General features: G+C 41.3%; 1 protein-coding gene across 2 annotated transcripts in view; it reads left to right on the top strand.

Annotated features, from left to right (window-relative positions):
- The window catches only part of LOC124596136 (elongator complex protein 5), a 33,099-nt gene extending 7,822 nt beyond the window's left edge, over positions 1-25,277 (top strand). For both annotated transcript variants that reach the window (XM_047135156.1, XM_047135157.1), the window contains exons 3-7: positions 14,260-14,436; positions 14,603-14,785; positions 18,223-18,398; positions 21,834-22,000; positions 24,545-25,277. In XM_047135156.1, the coding sequence (XP_046991112.1) occupies positions 14,260-14,436; positions 14,603-14,785; positions 18,223-18,398; positions 21,834-22,000; positions 24,545-24,653 (812 nt within the window). In that variant the 3' untranslated portion in view covers positions 24,654-25,277. The remainder of the gene's footprint in view (positions 1-14,259; positions 14,437-14,602; positions 14,786-18,222; positions 18,399-21,833; positions 22,001-24,544) is intronic.
- Positions 25,278-25,731: the final 454 nt, after the last annotated feature.

Below are 25,731 nucleotides of genomic sequence, written 5' to 3'. Positions count from 1 at the left end.
AACGAGTAGAACACGTGGGCTACTGATGGACGCTCCATCCAACGAACAAAGCACGTTTGAGTGTCTAGCAGTCAAGAGACGATTAATAAGCTAAGTAAAACTGCCACATTGTAAGGCGGAAAAGTGTTTTTTTTTCCATTTGGGGGTCCAGCAGTTCAAATCCCTGCCCACGCCGCGCGGTTTGAGGCGTCATGTCACGGACTGCGCGGCCCCTCCCGCCGGAGGTTCGAGTCCTCCCTCGGGCATGGTGTCTGTATTACTCTTAGCATAGGTTCGTTTACTGTGTAAGTCTCGGGACCAGTGACCTAAGCAGTTTGGTCCCTTAGGAATTCACACACACACATTTTTTTCTCCTGCCCACCTAATCCCTAAATGCCTTGTAACGAAAATGCCAAAATGCAACTTTTAGTAAGAACTGTGGGCCGTACAGAAGCGTCCGATTCCACCGCCACCTTTACTCATGACGACATCAATATGACGGAAACGGCTAGTTCCAGCATATACATTCCTGGCGGGGTCAGGGATTTTCACCTGCCTCGAGATGACTGGGTGTTTGTGTTGTCCTCATCATTTGTGGCAGTGGCGAGATTGGACTGAGCAAAGGTTGGGAATTAGTACAGGCGCCAATAACAGTGCAGTTGAGCACCCCACAAACCAATCATCATCATCATCATACTACAGCATATACAATATGACGACTATGACGTCACTATAAACATCCACCAACAAACGCGAACAAAAATAAAAATGACGCAATAACGTGTCGTTCCAAAAATAAAATGGAGCTCACGGGACAGTCGCTGAAAACTGGAAGTGTAGACCAGGGACAAGCTAAATATGCAACAATAAAAACACTGCACCATCTGAAAACAAGTAATATCGAAAAAAAACTAAATTTTAAAATTTCGCCGCACCAATGAAACCACAGGAATTGGACATTTCCCTTGACCAATATAGCTCAGTTACAGCTGTCGGTACCAAAAATTCAGCGCTTACAACTCCAAAAAGTGAAACCATAACTCCACCAACTCAAAAAACCAAATACCCCATGTTCCCTATATGAAGTAAAACACAACCTACCTACCATAAATATACAAGAGACGAAACATCACAATTACTAAACAATAAAACCAAAACAAAAATTACTTACCAGCAAAAGCCTCCAGCAATAGGTCCCCCCCCCCCCCCCCCCCCCACACACACACACACCTCTTAAAGAAAGCACCTACTTGTGAACTTCACTTGTCATATCTATATCTAATTAAAAAGCAATAAAAATTACACTTATTTCTGCAAAACACCAAACTAATCAGACCTAACTAAAACGCCAAACACACAAACCAAAAAGCCTTAGTAGCTCATTGAAAACAGTTTCACAATCCACATTACCACACGAGCTACCTGAACTAAAAACTTTGTTAGCACAATGACAACCGAAACTCAAATTAATCAAATACCACATGTTAAATTCAGCGAGTCTCCTTCAATCACCAGAGGGCACATCAAATACAACATCTACAAACACAACCAACTTAAAAACACCGTGCCATAGTGATGTCATATATCACACCACCATTATGTCACAGGTCAAAGGAGTTGCGTGGAATCTCCTTCCCTATTCTTCCCAAACCTGTGTCTGTGCTCTGTATAATCACCTCTTCCTTGATGGGACACTGAATTGTATAGGCCTACATATATTGAAATAAGTTTGTGATTGATGTTTGAATGAGGTGAATGGTAGATGCCAGCAATCAGTCAATCACAGCTGCTTCTGGTGGAGGGGAGAGGGGGTCAGGGAGAGACAACTCAAGGGGCAGATGTTTTCCTGAGGTAAAACAGTAAATAGTATACAATGGGGTACAGAATAAAATTGGGGAGAAAATAAATTTATGGAACACATTGACTGCAAAAGAGATTAGTTGATAGGACACAACCAGTGGCATCAAGGAATTATCAGTTTGATAATAAAGGAAATGTGGTTTTGGGGGGGGGGGGGGGGGGACGGCGGCAGCGGATAAAAATTGTAGAGGAAGACCAGGCTAGACTACAGTAATCAGGTTCAAATAACTATAGATTGCAAATTGCAATAGCTAGGCAGAAAAGAAGAGGATTGTACAGGATCGAGTAGGTGGAGAGCTGCATCAAACCAGTCTTCGGACTGAAGACTGCAGAAACAACATATTCAGTTTGTAACAGATGGTTTCACTGTTACACGTGTTTGTCAGTAGAGTATTGTTTCACACTGGTGTTTGTGTTTAGCCAGAACAATGGATGAAATTGCAGTACCATAACAAAACTAAAGCAAAGTGATGTGCGCAAGCATACGATCACATGTAAATCCCCAAAAGTAAGATCCTCTGTCAGTAATGGCAAGAAGTCTAGAAAATCAACACTTAAGCCCACCATATCTTGCTCTCCTGATGCTGTTCAACTATTCAGAACACAACTCATCTTCTGTAGAGATAGTCTTTGAAATTTTACCCTAAGGATATTTATAAAGCTGACTCTTCACCAGATATTAGCCAGTGGCTAAAAGAGCCATTGCAGGCAACAGAACACCTTGCAGAGTGATCTTCTTCCATTCTCCGGGAAGAGCAAAAAACATACTGAGAAAGAGAGAAACTAACAAGATTTTAACCATGTAATGTTGCAACACAATTGTAATGGATCTTGCTGCATCACTTAAGGCAAATGGGCAAATCTCAGAACTGTTCCTTTGAAAGGACATGGCCAATTTCCTTCCCTAATCCAAGTGGACCCATGATGTGAGGATAGCGTCATTGAAAAGTAGTCAAAACGTCCTCGGTCCCTGGCTCGAATCCTGCCACCACTTAAATTTTGAATAAAAATCATCAGGAAAGGTGGCCGAATACTTCATTCAGCCAATGAGCATGTCAACGAGAATGGAGGAGCAAACAGAGATTCAGGGCACACTCTTGTTCTGGGGGGGGGGGGGGGGGGGGGAGAGAGAAACTACCCCTAAAGGTGGAAGAATCAGCAATGATCAGTGGAATGAGGATGTAAGGCAATGAAAACCACTGCGTTAAAGGCACATAATGTGTATCTGCAGGACATGTGGCCTGTAATTTTAAAAACAAAAGTGTTATATGATGATGTCTCCATTTGCAAAAGATTCTGAACTAGTCCACCATTTGGATTTCTGTGAGGAACTGTCACTGGGTTGGTGACCATGAAGAAAAGACTGAATAACCAACCAAAGGATAATACTCTAGGAGTCAGGGCATGGAATGTCAGAAGTTTGGAAGTGATAGGGAAGCTAGAAAATCTGGAAAGGGAAATGCTACGGCTCAGTCTAGATATAATCTGGTCAATGAAGTGAAATCGAAAGAAGACAAGGATTTCTGGTCAGATGAGTATAGGGTAATAGCAGCAGCAGCAGAAAATGGTATAATGGGAGTAGGATTCGTTACGAATAGGAAGGGAGGGTAGAGAGTGAGTTACTGTGAACAGTTCAGTGACAGGGTTGTTCTCATCAGAATTGACAGCAAACCGATGCTGACAACATTACTTCAGGTATACATGTCGATGTCTGAAGATGAAGAGATAGAGAAAGTTTATGAGCTAATTCAGTACGTACAGGGAGATGAAAATCTAATAGTTATGGGGGACTGGGGCTGCAGTTGTAGGGGAAGGAGCAGAAGAAAGGGTTACGAGAGAATATCGGCCTGGTGCTAGGAATGAGAGAAGAGAGAGAATAAATTTCAGCTAGTAATAGTGAATTCTCTGTTCAAGAATCACAAGAGGAGGAGGTGTACCCGGAAAAGGGCAGGAGGTACGGGAAGATTTCAGTTACATTACATCGTGGTCAAGCAGAGATTCTGAAATCAGATACTGGATTTTAAGGCTTACCTAGGGGCAGGTATAGACTCAGATTACAATTTAGTAGCGATGAAGAGTAGGCTGAAGTTTAGTAGACTAGTCAGGAAGAATCAATGCGCAAATAAGTGGGATACTGAAGTACTAAGGAATGAAGAGAGATGCTTGAAGTTCTCTGAGGCCATAGACACTGTGATAAGGAACAGCTCAGCTGGCAGTTTATCTGAAGAGGAATGGATATCTCCAAAAAGGGCAATTGCGGAAGTTGGAAAGAAAAACATGGGTACAAAGAAGATAACTGTGGGTAAAGGAAGAAATAATGCAGTTGATCGATGTAAGTAGCAGGTACAAAAATGTTCAGGGAAATTCCAGAATACAGAAATGCAAGTCACTTAGGAATGAAATAAATAAGAAATGCAGGGAAGCTAATGTTAAACGGCTGTGTGAAAAATGATGAAATCAAAAGAGAAATTAGTGTTGGAAGTACTGACACAGCATATAGAAAAGTTGAAACAACCTCAGCGTAATTAAAAGCGAGGGTGGTAACGATAAGAATGCAATGGGAAATCCAGTGTCAGACACAGAGAAGAGAGTGGATTGGTGGAAAGAGTACACTCAAGGCTTCTATGAATGGGGGGGGGGGGGGGGAGACTTGTGTGATGATGGTATAGAATAAGAAACAGAATGTGATAAAGAACATGTAGGGGATGCAATATTAGAACCAGAATTTAAAATTGCTTCGGAAGATTTAGGATCGAGTAAGGCAGAATGGGTAGACAACATTCCATCAGAATTCCTAAAAACATTGGGGGAAGTAGCAAAATTACTATTACATTGGTGTGTAGAATGTATTATAAGTCTGGTGATATACCATCTGATTTTCGGAAAAATATCACCCACACAATTCTGAAGACTGCCAAGAGCCGACAAGAGTGAGAGTAATTGCACAATCTGCTCAACAGTTCATGTATCCAAGTTGCTGACAAGAAAATATACAGAAGAATGGAAAAGAAAATTGAGGATGTGTTAGATGACACAATTAGTTTGGCTTTAGGAAAGGTAAAGTCACCAGAGAGGCAGTCCTGACATTTCAGCTGATAATGAAGGCAATACTAAACAAGACTTATTCATAGGATTTGTCAACCTGGAAAAAGCTTTTGACAACGCCAAATGGTGCCATATGATTGAAATTCTGAGAAAAACAGGGGTAAGCTATAGGGCAAGATGGATGATATATAATGTGTAAAAGAGCCAAAAGGGAACAGTGAGAGTGGAAGACCAAGAACGAAGTGCTCAGATTAAAAATGCTGTAAGACATGGATGTAGTCTTTAGCCTCTGCTGTTCAGTCCATCCAATGACAGAAATAAAGGAAAGGTTCAAGAGTGAGATAAAATTCAGGGTGAAAAGATATCAGTGATAAGGTTTGCTGATGACATTGCCGTCCTCAGTGAAAGTGAAGTAGAATTATACGTACAGTTGAATGGAATGCACAGTCTGAGTACAGTATATGGATTGAGAGTAATGAGAAGTAGCAGAAATGGAAAAAGTGAGAAACTTAATATCAGAATTGTGGATCACTAAGTAGATGAAGTTATTTAATTGTGCTGGCTAGGTAGGGAAATAACCCATGATGGATGGAGCAAGGAGGACATAAAAAGCAGACTAGTTCTGGCAAAAAGGACATTTATGGCTAAGAGAAGTCTACTAGTATTAAACATAGTCTTTAATTTGAGAGATAAATTTGTGAGAATGTACGTTTGGAGCACAGCATTGTATTGCAGCGAGTCATGGATTCCAGGAAAACTGGAACAGAAGAGAATAGAAACAGCTGAGATGTGGTACTACAAAAGAATGTTAAAAATTAGGTGGACTGATAAGTTAAGGGATGAGGAGATTCTCTGCAAAATTAGTGAGGAAAGGGACGTATGGAAAACACTGACAAGAAGAAGGGACAGGATGATGGGACATCTGGTAAGAGATCATGGTATAACTACTAGAGTGAGTTGTAGAGGGTAAAAACTATAGAGGAAAATGGAAATTGGAATACATCAAGCAAATAATTGAGGACATGGGATGCAAATGCTACTCTGAGATGAAGAGGTTGGCACGGGAAAGGAACTTGAGGGGTGCGGCATCAAACTAGTCAGAAGACCTACAACTTAAAAAAATATGTGAGCTTTTGTTCCATCTCTAATGACATCATCAATGGGACATTAGACTCTAATCTAACTTTATGTAATGGGTTTTGTCTTTTAGCTAGTTAGTAGCTGTTGGCAAGAAACAAGGCTCACCTGAGACCACCAGACCTCCATTAGAAATTACTACATATGCTTTGAGAACTATATAAATATTGACATAGTTTCTCAAGATGTTGATTCATTGGTCCTGTTTGACCTATGTAGTGAGTGAGTGTGCCTAAATTCTAACCTAGAAGCTGTGGCTGTAAATATTGCATATTAATACCCATCAAGGCAATAGATGTAACACATATCTCCTCCTCCCCCCCCACTCCCCCCCCCCCCCCCCCTCCCGTCCAATGAGGTGGCCCTACTACACGATAGACATGATTTACTAAAACAACTGTCCATCTTATTTCTAGGGGACTTCAGTATGCTCAATCCACTATTGAGAAGCAGAAATTACTCCTGCAGAGGTAAACTTGTTGAATGGTTTATCATGAATCTCGAATCTTTACATTCTCTTTATGGACAAACCTACTAATTTTAGTGTATTGTATGGAACTTGCTCCATTATAAATTTAGCAGTTTGTAGTCCAGCTCTTACCCCCTAATCCAGTGAAGCACCCAAGAAGACATTTGTGACAGTTTTTCCTGTGTCTTCACCTTCCAACCAGCATGCCCACCATGATGAACACCAAGATAGGCAAACTAAGCTGATCTTCAAATCTAAACTAAAATGGCTGAAACCAGGTGCTAAAAGAGTTAATTCTCTAAATTTGCAGCTGTATATGGGAAAACAGAGGCTTCCATACCACCTTGCCCACCCCCAGTCGGGGGCCATTATCAGTTTTATACTGAAACCTGGGGAAGATTATCACTATCCTGATAACTATAAGCTATTTTATCTGACAGATAGACTACATAAGTATCCTGAAAGAATTTTTCGTGGCGACTACTCCAATATCTGGAGTTTGGAATGCTTGTGTGAATTCTACTATGTCTGTAGTTATTGATAAGCTTCGGTAGGTTGGTACCGACTTTGATAACCTTTCCTTGCTTAATAATGGAAGTAGTCAACATTCATTCTCATATTTCAACAGCCACATAAGCCCAGTGTCAGCTTACACCCCCCTGCAGGTCCGGGGGTAAGAATAGGCCCGAGGTATTTCTGCCTGTCGTCAGAGGAGACTAAAAGGAGTTTCACACGTTTTAGCCTTTATGTGATGGTCCCCTGTAGGGTTTGACCTCCATTCTTCAAAATTTTCTTGGAGAGTGAGCCAATTGGGGAAGGGCACCTTACATAATGCATAGTGTCCATCGTGCATTGAGGTCTTTAGCCCACTTTCTCGTCATCACATTTCAGTGCTGCTCATTCTCCATCTCTTGGCAGAGGACAGCTTCCTGGGTGCGTTTTCCACCATGCACTATGCAGTGTCACTTTCTGCATCGATGGTGACCGGACCTGATACCCAGCAGGGTAGCCAGTCCGTTGTGGTGGGGCCGCCATGTACCCTGTTGGTTGTAGCCCCCTGACCACACAGGTATCGCTCTGCTGATGCCTGGGCCGTTGACTCCCCTCATATGCCAAGGGGCAGATGCCCATCCCCCTGGGACATCAGGACTCCTGGCAATGGCCATCCTACCAGGTGACCTTTGCTGCGGCTGGGTGGCACCCGTGGGGAGGGCCCCTGGTCGGAGTGGGTGGCAACAGGGTGGATGACAAGTGATTGAGCGTAGTCCATCATCTCTTGCTGGTGGTGAAACACTAGCAGTCTCTAAATTCACGTGCTCAATTCAACTCACATAAGTACGACCCCAAATTGTTATCTTCCCTGGCCACACTATGGGAGGAACGTCAGGCTAAGGATGGCAGCGGATCTTACTTGCCCGGTACCTTGTATGTTCGAGAGCTGATGGCGAATCTTTCATGATGATAAAGCCTCAGTTTTTTGTTGAGCATTTAGAGGATGTGTGGGGAGGTGGAGGGCTTGTCCAAAATGAGATCTGGGTCAGTCTTGATCAAAACAGCATCATCTGCCCAGTCACGGGAATTACTCGCTTGTGACAAGCTGGGGGATGTTTCTGTAACCATCACACCCCACAAGAGCTTAAATACGGTCCAGGGTATCATATTTCACAGGGACATTCTTTTGCAGTCTGATGATGAGCTGCATGCCAATTTAGAGCAGCGAGATGTACATTTTGTCCACCGGGCTCCGAGGGATAATCAGGTTGCCACCAGTGCCTTCATCTTGGCCTTCTAGGGTGATACATTACCCAGGAAGATCAAGGTGATAGTCTGCTGCTGTGATGTGAAGCCCTATATCCCTCCCCCAATGCGGTACTTTAAGTGCTGGAAGTTTGGCCATATGTTTTCCCGCCGTACTTCCAGTGTCACATGTCGAGATTGTGGACGCCCATCACATCCCAATACTCCATATGCCCCGCCTCCCATCTGTGACAACAGCGGAGAGCACAGTTTGCCTTGCTCGCCAGACTGCAGGATTCTCCAGAATGAAAAGAAAATCATGGCGTACAAGACTCTGGACTGATTGACCTACACTGAGGCTAAGAGAAAATTTGAATGCCTGCACCCTGTATGTGTGACATAATCTTACGCCGCCACTACAACAGTTCTGGCACCATCAGCTTCACCAACCCCAGTAACCTCTCAGAGCCAGAAGAATACACCTGCCGTCTTGATGGTGGGGGGCTTTTCCCTCCCTGTTGCTCCCACACCATATACTTCGGAACAAACAACACCCCCATCCCCCAACCATCGGGGATGCCCGTCCCCACTTCTAAGCTGGAGAAGTGTACGTCTTCTTCTGCTTCTCTCGCTAGGAAGGGGTCCCTTGGGTCACTCCATTCCCAGGCTTGTGCTAGTGGGAAGGATGACACTCAACAGTGGCTGAAGAGCTCAAAAGCAGCTGGTTGTAGGGCTTCACACACATCCTCGGTCCCAAAGACTGAGCCAGTGAAGTCATCCCAGCCAGGGAAACCCAAGAAGCAGTGAGAGAAATCCAAAAAGAAGGCCTCTTAAGACCAAGGAAATTGTGGTGGCACCCACACCACCTCTACCTGCAAGCTCTGTGTCTGAGGATGGCGTGGAGATTTTGGCGTCTGCCAAGGACCTAGGTCTCACCAGACCCTCAGACACAATGGATATAGACTGATCAGGCAAAAAGTCGGTGGCAGCAGGTACTCTGAGGCATAAACTGCCTCATTGAATGTTCCATTCCTTCCCAGTCTCACTATGACATCATCCTCCAGTGGAATTGCAGCAGTTTTTTCCACCGCCTGGCTGAGCTACAGCAGCTGTTAAGCTTTACATCTGCTATCTGCATTTACCCTCCAGGAAACCTGGTTCCTGGCAATGTGAACTCTTGCCCTCCGCAGCTATAAGGGATATTACAGGAACCATAGCGACTATAATCGAGGGTCAGGTGGAGTTTGCGGTTATGTCCTAAACTCAGTCTGTGGTGAAACTGTGCCCCTTCACACCCCTCTTGAAGCTGTGGCTGTCAAAATAAGGAAGACGCAGGAAATAACTGTCTGCAATGTATATCTTCCTCCAGATGGTGCAGTACCCCTGAATGTATTAGCTACACTTATTGATGGACTCCCTAAACGTTTCCTACTTTTGGGAGATTTTAACACCCATAACCCCTTGTGGTGTGGCACCGTTCTTACTGGCCCAGGCAGAGATGTTGAAACTTTACTGCCTCAGTTTGCCCTCTGCCTCTTAAATACATGGGCCGCCACACATTTCAGTGTAACTCTTGGTAGTTACTTGGCCATTGATTTATCAATTTGCAGCCCAGGGCTTCTCCCATCTATCCACTGGAGAGCACATGACAACCTGTGTGGTAGTGACCATTTCCCAATCTTCCTGTCACTGCCCCGGCATCAGACCCATGGACGCCTGCCCAGATGGGCTTTAAACAAGGGGAATGGAAAACTTTCACCTCTGCTGTCACCGTTGAATCTCCCCCACACGGCAACATCGATGTCATGGCTGAGAAGGTGACTACAACAATTGTTTCTGCGGCAGAAAACGTGATCTCTTGCTTTTTAGGGTGCCCTGGTGTAAGGGAGTCCCTTGGTGCTTGTTAGGAGTCGCTGAAGCAATTAAGGAGCGTCAGCGAGCTCTACAGCAGCGTAAGTGGCACCCTTCCCTGGAGCACCTCATAGCATTTAAAGAGCTCCGTACCCGTGTTCGCCAACTTATCAAACGATGGAAGCAGGAGCGTTGGGAGAGATACATCTCGACCATTGGGTGCCATACGTCATCTTCCCAGGTCTGGGCAAAGATCAAACATCTTTTCGGGTACCAGACCCCAACAGGTGTTCCCGGCATTATGATATATGGCGTGTTATCCACCGATGCAAACATGATTGCCGATCACTTTGCTTGAGCCTCTGTGTTGGAGAATTACCCCCCAGCCCTTCACATTCTCAAATGGCGGCTGGAAGGGAAAGTCCTCTCATTCCCTACATGCCACAGTGGATCCTATAACGCCCCATTTACAGAGTGGGAGCTCCTCAGTACCCTTGCACATTGCCCCGACACAGCTCCTGGGCCTGATCGGATCCATAGCCAGGTGATTAAACATCTCTCATCTGACTACAAGCGACATATCCTCGTCATCTTCAACTGGACGTGGTGCGATGGCATCTTTCCATCGCAATGGCGGGAGAGCGCCATCATTCCGGTGCTCAAACTCAGTAAAAACCTGCTTGATGTGGATAGCTATCAGCCCACCAGCCTCACCAACATTCTTTGTAAGCTGCTGTAACACACGGTACGTCGGCGGTTGGGTTGGGTCCCGGAGTCAAGTGGCCCTCTGGCTCCATGTCAGGGCAGCTTCCACCTCTCATAATCTTGTGTTCCTCAAGTCTGCCATCTGAACAGCCTTTTCCAGACACCAGCACCTGGTTGCTGGTGCATGAAGCATATAACACGACCTGGCGACATCATATCCTTGCCACATTGTATGAGTAGAGGCTCTAGGGCCAGCTCCCGATTTTTATCCAAAATTTCCTGTTGCTCGGTACTTTTCCGTGTCCAAGTTGGTGCCTCCCATGGTTCCATCCATATCCAGGAGAATGGAGTCCGACAGGGCTCTGTATTGAGTGTCTCTCTATTTTTAGTGGCCATTAACGGTCTAGCAGTAGCTGTCAGGCCCTCCGTTTCACCTTCTCTGTATGCAGATGACTTCTGCATTTCGTACTGCTGCTCCAGTACTGGTGTTGCTGAGCGTTGCCTACAGGGAGACATCCACAGGGCGCAGTTTTCCGCCATGAAGACATGTGTCTTGCATTTCTGTCAGCGTCGTACTGTTCATCCGGAACCAGCACTTTAACTTAATGACATTCCACTCACTGTAGTGGAGACATATTGATTCTTAGGTCTGGTTTTCAGTGCTCGTTTGACTTGGCCTCCTCATCTTCGTGAGCTTAAATGGAAGTTTTGGCACCACCTCAATGCCCTCTGCTGCCTCAGCAACACCAAGTAGCTGCCTCAGCAACACCAAGTAGGGTGCAGATCGCTCCACGCTGCTGCAACTCTACAGAGCCCTTGTTCAATCCAACCTTGACTATGGGAGTGTGATTTATGGTTTGGTGGCACCCTCAGCATTGCGTTTGTTCGACTCATTGCACCATTCGACTAGCGACAGGAGCTTTCAGGACGTGTCCAGTGACAAGCATACTGGTGGAGGCTGGAGTTGCTCCAGTGAAGATCAGACGTGCCCAACTGCTCCCCAGTTATGTTGCACACATTAATATCTGTCCTGAACATCCTAATTACCATCTTCTTTTCCCAACCACAGCAGTTCACCTCCGAATAGGCGGCCCAGGTCAGGGCTAACGATTGCGGTTCACGTGCGATAGCTTCTGTCTGAACTGGAGTCCTTCCCTTCACCACCTCTCCTCGAGGTCCATTCACATACACCTCCGTGGTGTAGCTGTAGGCCAAAGCTTTGCCTGGACCTTTCGTAGGCCCTAAGGACTCCGTTAACCCTGTGGCTCTACGCTGTCACCTCTCGATTCTTGAAGTGTTCCGGGGCTCTGAAGTGGTTTACACTGACGGCTTGATGACTAATGGTAATGTTGGCTTTGCCTTTGTCCACACAGGCCATACTGAATAGCATTCCTTGCCCGATGGCTTCAGTGTATTCACTGCAGAGCTGGTGGTCATATCTCGTGCACTTCAGTGTATCCGCTTATGCCCCGAGGAATCATTTCTTCTGTGTACTGACTCCTTGAGCAGCCTACGAGCTATCGGCCAGTACTACCCTTGCTATCCTTTGGTGGAGTCCATCTATGCCTTGGACATGTCCCGTCATTCAGTGGTGTTTGTGTGGACCCCAGGACACGTCGGCATCCCAGGCAATGAACTTGCCAACAGGCTGGCCAAACAGGCTACATGGAAAGCGCTTCTGGAGATGGGCATCTCTGAACCTGACCTGCGTTCTGACTTACGCCACAGGGTATTTCAGTTTGGGAGACTAAATGGCATAACAGTACGCACAACAAACTGCGTGTCACTAAGGAGACTACGAGTGTGTGGAAGACTTCCATGCGGACCTCTCACAGGGAATCAGTTGTCCTCTGCCGGCTCCGCTTTGGCCACACTTGGACGACCCACGGTTACCTCTTGCACCTCAGTGTCGGTGTGGTGTCTGGTTGGCAGTGGCCCATATTCTGGTGCGCTGTCCCATTTTGACTGGCCAGCAACGAAATCTTGAGTTACTGGACTCATTGCCGCTCATTTTACCTGACAACGCCTCATTGGCTGACTTAGTTTTACAGTTTATTTGCGAGGGTGGGTTTTATCATTTAGCGCACGTCCTTTGTCCCTCTGTGTCCTCCACCCTAGTGCTTTTATGGTGGAGATTTTAATGTGTTGCAGAGTGGCTGGCTTATCCTTATTATTCTCATGGTCGGCCAGCCACTGTTATCTGCTTTCTTGTTTTACTCTCTTCTGTTTCTAGCGTCTCTCTGTTGTTTTCTTTTCCTCTTTTGTTCCTTTTAGTGTTCATTGTCTGTCATTCATTCTCGTGGTTTTTCCTTTTTTTCCGTGTTGTGTTATATGTCTCGTCTGTTTTATTCTCACACTTGTGTCATTGTTTTATTAGGAACAAGGGACCAATGAACTTGTAGTTTGGTCCCTTCCCCCCTCTTTCAAACCAACCAACCAACCAACCAACCAACCATCAGCTTATACAGCTATCTGTCTACCACTGAACGGCTGTATCATTTTTACTACAACAGCACCCTTCAGTCAGATTCTCTATCTACCAAACATTTTATTTAATGTGGACAACTCATTTCTGTCAGTAACTAGACCTTCAGCATACTGGTAAGCTGCTACCTTATTTTCGTCGTGCCATTGTTGGCGAGCAGACCACCCCTTCATCAAAAGAACTGATGACCAAGCAGTCTCTCTTTCAGCAACAATCACAGCCATCATCCAAATGACACAGAAATAGTAATTAGTGTGTTATTATGTATATATTGGAATTTATGCTGATATTATGGGATAGTTTCTTAGTTGAAATCATCAGTGTTACTCCATCCTCAGTTCTTGGCATGTGAGAGAACAAACTTTGCTTTTTTGATCCTTAGCAACTGGAAATAATAAAGTGTATTAAAGTTAGCATAGAGCCTGCTATTGGTTATACTACCAGTAATCAAGTGAGCATGATTCTCTTACTTTCTGTATATAAGATTTATTAGATGTGATGGGGTTTCATTGTAAGCATCAACACTGGGCTAGTAATTGACATAACCACATTATTCTTTCTGAATGACTCACCTTATTTTGCATTACTATCTGGTTGTTTTGTTGTATGCTAGTGTAACATTCTGTCTACATTAGGTACGCTTGAGGTAAAAATAACAAAGGAGTGCAGAAGCTAGAAATTTGATTTAATTGTTGGAAGGTGGCTGTTTGTTACTGAAACTTGTCAGCAGTAACAATAAGCAACCTGCTGATAATGATAATGTCGAGAGTTTCCTTGAGGGGTACATAAAATGTAATCTGGTGGCAGGCCTGAGAGCCGTACATTGAATATTTTGTGTAGCTTGACTGGGATACTTAACCAGGACGTGTTACATTACAAACATATATGTAAAGTATGAAGTGTAATTTCCTTTATTATTGTTGTTGTTGTTGTTGTTGTTGTCGTCGTCATTGTTTCTATCTACCACATTGGATAAAAAATAATTTTGCAGATTCTGTTGAAAACACTGGAATATGCCTCTGGAAATCTTTTGTCAAACAAGCTACTTCAGGACCAAATACAGTGTGTGTTTTAGCTCTTGATAACAACATAGCAAGACTCAAACCATGTGAAGGTGTGGAGATACTACAGTTCTTTGATTTTTTCTCATGTGAAGAAGATTGGACAGGTACTCAGTAATGTAGTTTATGTAGGTAAGCTTACGTATGAACCTACTTGTAATGACATAATCTTATACAAGTATTCATTAGTAGTGTTATACTGAAATTCATAAGACATTATCATAGTTTTTCCAGTAAACTGATTTTGCATTTATGTGATCAAATATATTTTAGACTCGAGAGAGAATTCCAGCTCAACTGTAAGTTTGGTGGACAAATTATCCCATTTGGCTACATCTAGCCAAGGAAAAGAATTTATATTGTGTATTGATTCACTGTCATCATTTATTCTGAAAACTGGGCTGAATCAGTGTTACAGGGATCTCCAAAACATCCTTTCATCATCAGTCTTAAAAGGTAAGCGTGCTAATATACTGAACTGTTGGCAAAACCAAAAATAATGGTACCATCCATTGCTTTGACACAAGCTGTTATCAATCTGGTGAATATCACTATATCGAGCTTATACAATAAGGTGACCAGGATGTCAGTTATTACACATGTAAATAGACACAAATGTGAAAAATATTTAATTTCAGAAATAACAGGAAACTAGTGAGGCAGCCATGAGAATTAGTGGGTTTTGGGTGGTGACAAACTAAATATATCATAATGCTAGTAACTTAAGACATACCAAAACAAATCAGGCAAACAAAATCCTCAGTCTTCAGCAAAACTACAGTAAGGAAAACATCTGAAAAACTGCTGTTGAACATTTAACTCGAACTGCTTGATGTGATGTACATAGCTCATTCAAAATCCACACTATGACAAGACTAGACACAACTAGACAATTCCACTATCTAACACTTCACTTGACATGTATAACTATTACGAAGTCAGCATTACCACAGCTCGCCCTTATAACTAATATTGAAAACATACCCTCACCAACATTCATAGAACAAACCCCATGATATCTACCATTCACAATCCAGCGTAATTACCAACAACTAAAAACATAACCTCAAAAAAATGAAAAACTGCATTTGCACCAATTTCAGTATACAAGAAACGCACAATTATGCTCATAAACACACATACCATACACACTACAATATAAAATAAAAACATACTTATCGACCAAAGTCAGCTTACATATAAATCGAGCAATCTATTGATAGCAAAAATGTCATCAACACAATCTCTTGAATGGTCATGCTGTACCTCTCAAACTAGGATCCCCTCCAGATAGAATGACATATGTCGTCCTGTTGACGGCTCCACGTACACTGATCGCTGGTTCGAGATGCAGCAACTTTGGTCAGTCTCATATGTTCTCGACAAATGTTAACAGTTGATACACTCAGCAATTAAACTGACCAACTGTAGGAATTTAATCATGCTTGATGTGTCGTCCCCTATTGCAGCATGCAGGGATCTATTTATCAATCCATAACTAACAAAACTGATACATAAACTTAAATCTCAACCATAACCAACACACTGCATTACAAATTCCAAACCTGAAAATAGATGTGCTGCTCAAAGCTGCCGACATCAAAATAACTAAAAAACCATTATAAACTCCTCCAATATTATTCTCACAAATAGCATTCAGGAAGTCCAATGAATCACTAACAAAGCACACAAACAATTTAGAATCAAACATCCCACACTAGAGAACACCAATTCAACATGCGCTCTGCAAACATGATCCACTTGAAATACACTGCACCACAATGATGTCCCTACACAGTTACTGCACGGGTCAAAGGAGATAGGTGGTACCACAAACTTTGGTTGATCCAAATTGTCCTACATTTTTTGACAGATTGTAAAATATGTTCTAGATTATCTGGCAGAATTAAAATGCTTTCATGAAATTCAAAAATAATTTAATAGGTTTCAGTTAAGAGTGTTAGTACCTGTCATTAAATAAATCCACAGTTCCTCTATTGCCCAACTGACCTCATAATCTGTGTCTGCTGAAGACTGTCAGAATATTTTGCTCTTACCAGCCCCTTCCTCTGCACATATGAACAGAAATTAATCTGCGTAAATTATTTTCTATTTACACTTCTGATTCCAATCTGTAAATTTGTATTGTTGTTTATTATTATTTTATTTATCAATGGATAATTGAAAATTCACTGATTTCATCCATAACATTCCTTAATCTGTTATTGCACGTGCATCCTTGGGAGACTGTCATAGGCTGAAAGGATATGGATTTAATTCCCAAGCTGGGAACTGGTTAATGTTTCCATCCATCTTGGTGTCATAAGCCCAGTTATGGAAGCTGCGTGATAAGGCAGTGGAAACAATGTGTGTGATAGAGAATGTAGGAATCTTTCAAGTCATTGCCTATATCATGAGGAAGATGGTAATCTTAAACAAGGACAACGGACCATAGATTAACAATATAGTAGTAAGTTTTACAGTGCTGGGAGGTCATTCTTCAGTGAGCAGACTTTGAAGCTAGTGCTGTTACTTGGCTGTTTTGTACTTGCTTAAGCATACATTACACAGCCTGGATGAAAAATTCTTTCCCAGCTAATTGTAGGGAAGTCTTCTACCTGTTAGAATTTCTTGCTTATCAAAAGTGAGAACTCGCATACGGCTTGGAGAGAGGACAAAGAGCAACAGTGCTCTACAGAAGCCATTTCCAAAAGGAAGGTCAAAGGCAGTGGCTAATAAGTAGTCCTCCATTAGTGGTGCTAGATGGAAGAGGGTAGTCCTATACTACTTCTTTCTCAGAAAAAGGGCGAAGGACAGAGCTGTAGATAAAGCATATCCACACCAAGAAAAGACATATGCAAAAGATTATCTGGAGAATATCCATAGGTAAAATTCTCATAATACTTTGTGCTGTTGACACAGAAAGATGTAAATATTTGCACGAGGGAACGAGCTATTCCTAGTCTTCTAGTGATTGTCATCAACTGGTCACTGAAATAAATACATAATAGCTGGAAGAAAAGTTCACCTAATACAAGATTGCAAAGTATAGAAGTAAAAGAAACACATTCATTTTGTTGCTTGGTTGTGTCCTCATGGGCAGTACTTTATGGCTTGCTCACAAATATGAATCTTTTGGTGGAACTGCTTGTTCACACACTTCATTTTACCTGTTTTTATTTTGAATTGAACATTAAGAATAGTATGTTCAAAAAAAGATACAGTTGTAAATTTTCTTGTATCTGATTACCCTACCGTCGTCATACTACTGTGATAGGTATTGGTGTTCTTATTTATAATCATCATCTGTTTGACAACCATTGATGGATAAAGATCTCTTCTCAATTTTTCATGCATTGAGGCCTTCAGTTGTACATATCTGTGTAGCACTTCTGTGTTTCCCAACACCTGCTACCCACTTTAAATTATGTTGTTGACTCAATCTTTTCTTTTTCCTCAAAATTCAGCAAAGAATTTCCTGGCTACTTCTCCCAGCTCCATCCATGTCATTTTCGTAAGTCGTAATTACCTATTCCACTCCAATTTATTCCCTGATTGATTTGTTTTTCTTTACATTTCTCCCAGTAATTATGGACATGCTAGTTGGCTTGCTTGCTAAAGTACGTGTCCACTGCCTTCATTCAAAACTTTAGTTTATCACTGATTGCTAACTTTCCATTTTAGATGCACTAGAATGTTGTCGGAAAACTTTCTTTAGCTTAGCAGAAATACTCTAGGCCATTTTTACTCTTCTACTGTTTCCTTATTCTTGCGGTCTTTAAAAATGCATAACACTTAATTTTAGAGCTTATGTGATGCATATTTCTTTATGTTTTTGTGTTGCAGACTTGTTTTCCTTTCTAACAGTTTACAACAAAACCAACGTCTTACAGGTGTCAGTGTTAAACAGATGATTTGTTTGGTTCACGAAGATGTCCTAATGAATCGGGATCTGACTATAGCCCAGTTGAAACATCTTGCATCTACTTATATACAGATATCTGCAGTACAAGGAAAACCTGTAGCCACTACAATCCACCGAAAAACAGCTGGCAAAATATCAAAATCGGTACATTTTTCTTCCTTTTAATTAATGTATATATAATACTTACCTGTGAATGGGACTGAGAGATTTTTTTCATGTAGCAGTTATTTATTATATATTTATGTACTTAAATTGATTTATGTTAGTGTCTAATGTATTTATATATGTGTTTGTTTCTGGTGACGCGGTTATGGAAGAATAACTCTGTAACACCTGGAGCAATTTCAACCAAATTCAGTAAATGTATCTGGGGAAAAAATACTATGGGCCCTAGAACTCCTAGGAATGAGGAAGGAGTTGAAGAACAAAGCAACTGGCATTTAAAGCATAACTCTGGGACATGCGGAGGAATTTCAGCCAAACTTAGTATGCACATGACTTACTGCAGAGAAAAATATTGGGGTTTTGGAAGGGAGCAGGGGTGTTAAGAAGACACTCCTAGTCCAACTAGAAGCAAGAGTAGGCGTGGGAAGTGGATGGCATATAAAAATGACTAATACTTGTGTAGAATCCATAGCTGTTGCTGAGCTGATTGCGCGTTGTTCCAGCTAATGATATTTTTCCCCTAGGGGTTTGGTGGAGGTGGTTCTGAAAAAAGACAAAAGTAATACTACTGATACTAAATACTATTAATACTCATAATATTTGGAGTTGATAGACTGAATGGTTAAAGACCTAAGACCTAATGACAGTTGGCCTATAGGGGTGGCTGTGGGTGTTTGATGGGAAGGTGGTGGTGGCATGTAAATTTGTAAATTATGTGGGAAGCAATGTCAACTGGATTTGTAATACATATCACTGGCAATCTGAAAAACACTGGGGGAGGGGGGGGGGGGGGGAGGGGTAAGACATCCCCTAGATGTAGGAAAGGAGGTAGGGCCATGGAAAATAGTATGAAATATCTAACATTAGTTTCATTATCAAAAGGCCTCTGGGGTCATTGGCTGGTTAGTGACAGCTCCTATGACATTTCATCCCCACTGTCAGGTAGGAGTGGGGTGGAGTGACATAAAAATACATAAATGGCCAACACCAGACAATCATATCGTATGAACAAATAAATAATAACCTCGTTTTTCCAAAAACTATATATAATACATTTTGAAAGAGAAAGCATTCGCTTCTCACATACAGCCTTGCCACCAAAGGATGACTTTTCTGCATTGCAGTGTGTTGAAAGTCTCATGTAGGCCTCCATAGGCAGGCCCTACCCCCTGAACCTAGTCCACAAATAGATTTCCCATGCCACATCCTCACATACCTAAATCCTCCCACCATCCCCGAGAATGAGCTACAGAGAAGTGCCCCCCCCCCCCTCCACACACACACACACACACACACACACACACACACACACACACACACACAACCAAAAAGAGAGAGAGAGAGAGAGAGCGCCAGTATCACCCTGGACTGGAACAACTGAAACATATCCTCCTTCAAGGCTTTGATTATCTCTCATCATGCCCTTGAATGAGGGACATCGTACCAAGATCCTTCCCACTCCTAAAGTGGTTTACTGTCATCAACCCAACCTACGCAACATCCTGGTCCACCCCTATGCCACCCCCACTCCCAACCCTTTGTCACAGGGATAATGTCGCTGTGAGAGGCCCAGGTGCAAGACCTGCCCAATGCATCCATTCAGCACTTCCTACTCCACTCCTGTCATCCTACCCTATCCAGGCAGGGCCAACTGTGAAAGTAGTCACATCATATACCATCTCTGCTGCAAACACAGCATAGCATTTTATGTCAGTATGACTTTCAAATAGCTGTCCACTAGGATGAATGGCAACTGGCAAACTGTTGCCAAGAACAAAGTTGACAATCCAGTGGCACAACATGCAGCTGAGCATAACTTGCTCAGTTTCAGTTTCTGCTGCACAACATGGGCCATCTGGATCCTTCCCTTCACCAAGAGCTTTCACGAAGAGTGTCTCTGAACTATGCGGATGAAAGTTATTTGTGCCACACATCCTTCACTCCCATAATTGTACTGCCCTCTATGTCCTGGCCTGTTATCTCCAGTGATCTACTGTCCCCACACCCTCCCCTAACAGTTTCCCCTACCTGTGACCTGTTGCCTCTTCCTAAATTCAGGTTCTGGCATCAACTTTAGAGTGCAATGACAATCGTGTATCATATTCCTAGGCAGTGCTCCTGCAACCCCTCATTCCTACCCAGCAAACTGCTGCCTCCCACCAAGCCACTAGCCACTCACCCCAACCCCTCTCCTTGCCTCCTGCCTCTGTTTTTCTCTACCCATCCCACCCAACACAATCTACTCCACCTGCTGAAATGCATCACTGTGTGTCTGCTTGTTGGTGAGTGGTCTCCTTTAACCCAAAAGTATTTACATTCTGTCAGACCTTTACTAGAAAAATCAATTAGTTATAATTATTGCCATTTAACCATATGTTAATTTAAGTTGCCCAAAGTGGATATAAAGGTGATGTAATGAAGAGTAAACCATCACAAGGCTCAGGCAAAGTGAGACTTACATACAGTTAGGATTGAAAGGTAAAAATGCGTTTAACAGTTGAGATTAAGAATTTTAGTTATGAACTGTTAGCACTTGATCAGAGAAAAATGAGAGATAAACAAAAAATCATAATGTGAATGGAAGTTAAAGGTAAATAAAAGCACAGCGGTGATAGACAGGAAATTAAATTATGTAACAAATTCAGGCCTGCTGGTAAAGATACATTAGAAGATTAAATTAAAATGCAGTCTATAAGTAGTGAAGTGGAGAATATAAGCCTGTGGAAGGCAACAGAGAAAGTAAAGAGGAAAGACATGAAAATGTATCATGATGTCATGGACAGCAACTGCTAAGCTTCAGATGCTTTGATTTTGTTTGGTTTCACAGATCATTCTTTCCCTGCCTAAGAATGCTTTGTCTCAATGATGGGGCTGGAGTGTGTGGTGATAGCAGAGCATTTAGGGAAGGATTTAAAACTAATCCGTTCTCATTGATAAGATCGATCAATTAGGCAGTAATGATGTAACTCACAGACCACAGCTACGTATTAGCAAGTACATTGGAGATACTGATTGGATCGCAAAAGGTTATTTTGTTGGAAGAATTTTTGATGCTGTTGATTACTTTCATCACATGACTAAAGAAAGGCATGCTTTGAGCCACATTTATTTTAGGAATTCACTTTGTCTCATCAGTTTTAGAAAATGAAACAATTTGTAGTATGGCTGGTACATTTACTGAGTGAGTTTATGACAGAACACTTCTATTTTCCTTGAGACCAGTGATTGCACAATCTCCCTACAGCTGGGTTTATTTTATTTTTATGGCGTTTACACACACACACACACACACACACACACACACACACACACACACACACAGAGAGAGAGAGAGAGAGAGAGAGAGAGAGATTCTTGTGTGTCTCTTGCTTTATTTTCTCCATTAGCAATATGTAATTGTTGATTCTTTTGTAGGTGGAGCAATTTCATATAAATGATGAATTTTCAGTAAGTTGCACAAAAGTTGATTTTATGAAAAAAGTAACTTCTGATGTCCAGAATGAACCAAAATCAACGTTCAACTTAGAGCTTTGTGCAGCAGAGAAAGAAGCTAAAAACCAGCTTGTCCTACCATACATTCGGTAAATTGAACCACAGTAGAAAATCATAATTATGTATGCATTGTCTATGTGAAGTTTACCAGGCTTTTATAATCATTATTTAAACTGTTATCTATAGAATCTGAAGCTGACCTTTACTATCAACAGGACTCATTTGTGATTTAAATTAATTTTCATTTGTTAGATGAATAGCATATAGAAATTTGCTGTCATTGAGCACAAATTTTCTCTTGTTTGATAACATTTCAAGTAATCAACAATAGAGCCCTCCTACAGAAAATATTGAGAGGTAATAGATCTTAAGCTTAAAATGTAACCAACTTTCATTGCTACAACTCATATACTTAACTTCTTGATTTTTGCCATCTTGAATGCATAATCTCTACCTGTAATGAAAGTCTGGGTTTTTCTGATGTATCTCAGGGGCTGATTGACTAGTTAATCAAATCTAATGATGGAACCAATACAATAAAATACTTATTTATTGCACCACAGACTGACACAGGTTTAGTGCCTAAAAAATGATGTAACACAAAGACCACAGCTACTACTGCTGTTCCTTGTATATCTTCTAATCATCGTGAATTTACAACATACATAGTTTCAAACAGATTTTTTTTTTAAGTTTAAAATTCAAGTTTCATCAGTTCTGTTGTTAATAAGCATGCATTGTACATTACAACTAAGTCTGCATGCATATACTTGTTCCTCCATGTCATGGCTGTCAACTGTACAGAGCATACTACTCTGTGAAAATGTCTCAGTATTTATCAAGCTCTAACTGTAGGCAGTCCAGTTCCCTTGTCACTCCTGGCTAACCATCACTCCATTTCCAACACAACTGAAGATGACAGCAGTTTCCATTAGTTTCACAGAAATTGTATTCATTTCTGTGCTCATTGTTTTCCACTGAACAGTAGTATGCAACTTTAACTACAGAAGTTCTGTTAATAACCAACTATATTTGCATTCTGGAGATAACCAATTCATATTCTTGTATGTGTATCCAGTTTAGGTTTTGCATGGTGCCCTTAAATCTCTTAAGGCAATTTCTGATATGATTCCCTTAAAAAGAATGTGGCTGATTTCCTTCTTAATGCTTTTCTTAATTTAATCTTATACTCAGTTGGCCTCATTGTAATTGGGCTGTTAAACCCTAACAGTCGTTTGTTCATTCTTCCACAGCTAAGAATTGTAAAGTGTGATAACACTTTACAAACAGGCACATGATTTGAGTCCCATTAGTGGATTTTTTTGTGAGTTTGGCTGAAAAATGGAGAGATGTTGGCACAAATTCAAAGTCATTTTTGTATGCATCAGTGTATGGGTTCAGATCCAAATGTTTCCGGTGTCTTACAGTGCAAAAGCATGAGTCACTGTTGATGCCTATAGCTGTTGAAAGTGGCACTTTAAACAGGTTACATTCTCAGATAGACTGCGCAAGAAGTCGTTGCAGCAATCCATGAATTATAGGCACACTATTGACCCTGAGGAGGAGGCAATGGTACAAGTATATCACCTACACTGTAGCATTGTGGAAATTAGTGATCTTCACATAGTAGGCTTACATGAGCAGATTTGACTTCATTCAATCATCCTGTTCTGTAGATCTCACCAAGGAGGAGAACCATGAGCAACGTGGAATGAGTCAAGGTATATACGAGGGTGTGCTGAAAAGTAATGCCTCTGAATATTTTATGAGAAAATTCTTTAAGATTTTTAAATAAAAAAAATAAACATTCTTCTTCTTTAATCTTCATTTTTATATATTTATTTCTCAACATAGTCACCCTGGCAACAAACACATTTCTCCCATTGTGAGACCAGTTTGTTGATACCTTTTCTGTAGAAAGTTTGATTTTGTTGATGGAGCCACAACCTCACCTCTGCTTGCACCATTTCATCACTATCAAAATGAAATCCTTGAAGGTGATCTTTAAGTTTTTAAAACAGATGAAAATTAGATGAGACCGTGTCGGGACTATATGGAGGATGGTCGATGACAGTGAACCTGTGGCATAGGATTGTTGTAGTGCTCATGTGTGGTCACATTGTCATGCTGAAGGAAAGGGTGCTCCATGTGTGAACGAACTCTTTGAATTTCAAACTCGATTACAGGATGCGAATTCTCACACACTGACATTTGAGTTCAAGACTGCAATGTTACAAGCTACAATTTGGAGCCATGTAGTGGCAGAGGGCTACAGATATGTAGATAGAAAGAATAAAGATGTAGAAAGTTAATAACATGTGTTTTATTTCACCAGTTGTAAGAGTTTTCACATAACAAATTTGGAGGCAGTACTTTTCAGCAATGTTACCTGTCTGAGTATGTTTGTAAGCATTTTATTTTTCAGTGCTTTTTGTATTGAATGCTCCCAAAAGAGACTTCAGCATTCAGTTTGTTCTCCAATGAAGCACTTCATTGCAAAATATGACAGTAAACAAAGTTGTTTGCAGCAATATGGAAATTTAAACTGGATATTGGAGACCTGTGAATAGTTTGCATATTGCACTTCTGAACACTTATATCTTGATATTAACTACTGTTGTATCTTTTTTCAGGAAGCAAGATGACGATGAATCAAAAAAGAGTGGTGGTGAAATATTTTACAAGCTGGAAGAATCTGATGACTGGGATGAAGATGATCCTGATGATGATTTAGATGTGTGAGAGTGTTTTTTTTTCTCTCTCTCATATGAAAGCTGAGCTGTACCTATGAAATCATAACTGTGATTACATGTGGCAATATATTCACATTAAGGTGTGGCAGAAGGCTTTGTATGATCTAGTAAGTTGTTGGTCAAAAGCTCTTATATTTGCATCCATGTGATGAATTATGAGTCTTAAGACTATGATCAGGGAAACTTAAGACATTATAAGTGTTCGGATCCTTATTGTTCAGTGGCTTTTTAAGCTCAAACAACATGTAAGGAAATAAGTGTGTGAATGAAATAATTACGTGTACATCTGTTTGCAATAGAGCAGTTATCTTATTTATAAGAAGTTCACAGGTTTTTGATTATTGACAGCATGAAAACTAAATACTCAGCAGTGACTACAGATTTTCTTGTAATTTTAATTCTGAGAGCATTACTCTAATAGCAGAATGTATGTGGCTAAATACTAAACTGGTTGCAAATTTCGCAATTTTATTTTTAACATGAATTTAAAAGTTACTCATATTTTTGAGCCCAATAAAGAGATTCGCAATATCAAATGTACAGTTTTTCAAGAATGAATATTGTTACTTGAAGTAAACAATTTTTCAACTAATAAAGTAGTTAATAAAAAGTACTATGTTTTGTGTTCCTTATACTCCTACAGTCCACTTCCCCAGGAATGATGCAATTTGCTAATTTTCAATAGAGTTCTAAAAAATTCGTTAATGAGTGTAGGCACTTCAAATTTCTCAGTGTTTTTGAAAAATTCATACTATATTGAAAAATAGTTGATAAACAGTAACAAATATATAGTAGAACATGAGAGTATTTAATTTTATTTATTACTGAGAGATGGTAATAATAGCTTGAAATAAGTAATTGGTGTTCCATCGACAGGTAGATGCATAGACTTGCTAGCGAACTGAATTCCTCAACATGTAGGCTACATTTTTTATGTTTTCATAACTGCATCATTCCATATTGTTTGTTTTTAAATTTAACATAACATTGGGACACACAATATCATTATGTGGACCAGTAATCAAAAAATATTTTGATCTGTCTAATCAGAGGCTGCTTTTTATCAA

This window comes from Schistocerca americana, chromosome 2 (genome assembly GCF_021461395.2).
Source record: "Schistocerca americana isolate TAMUIC-IGC-003095 chromosome 2, iqSchAmer2.1, whole genome shotgun sequence".
NCBI lineage: Eukaryota > Metazoa > Arthropoda > Insecta > Orthoptera > Acrididae > Schistocerca > Schistocerca americana.
The sequence above is the reverse complement of the archived record's forward strand: the minus strand, read 5'-3'. Positions and strand labels throughout refer to the sequence as shown.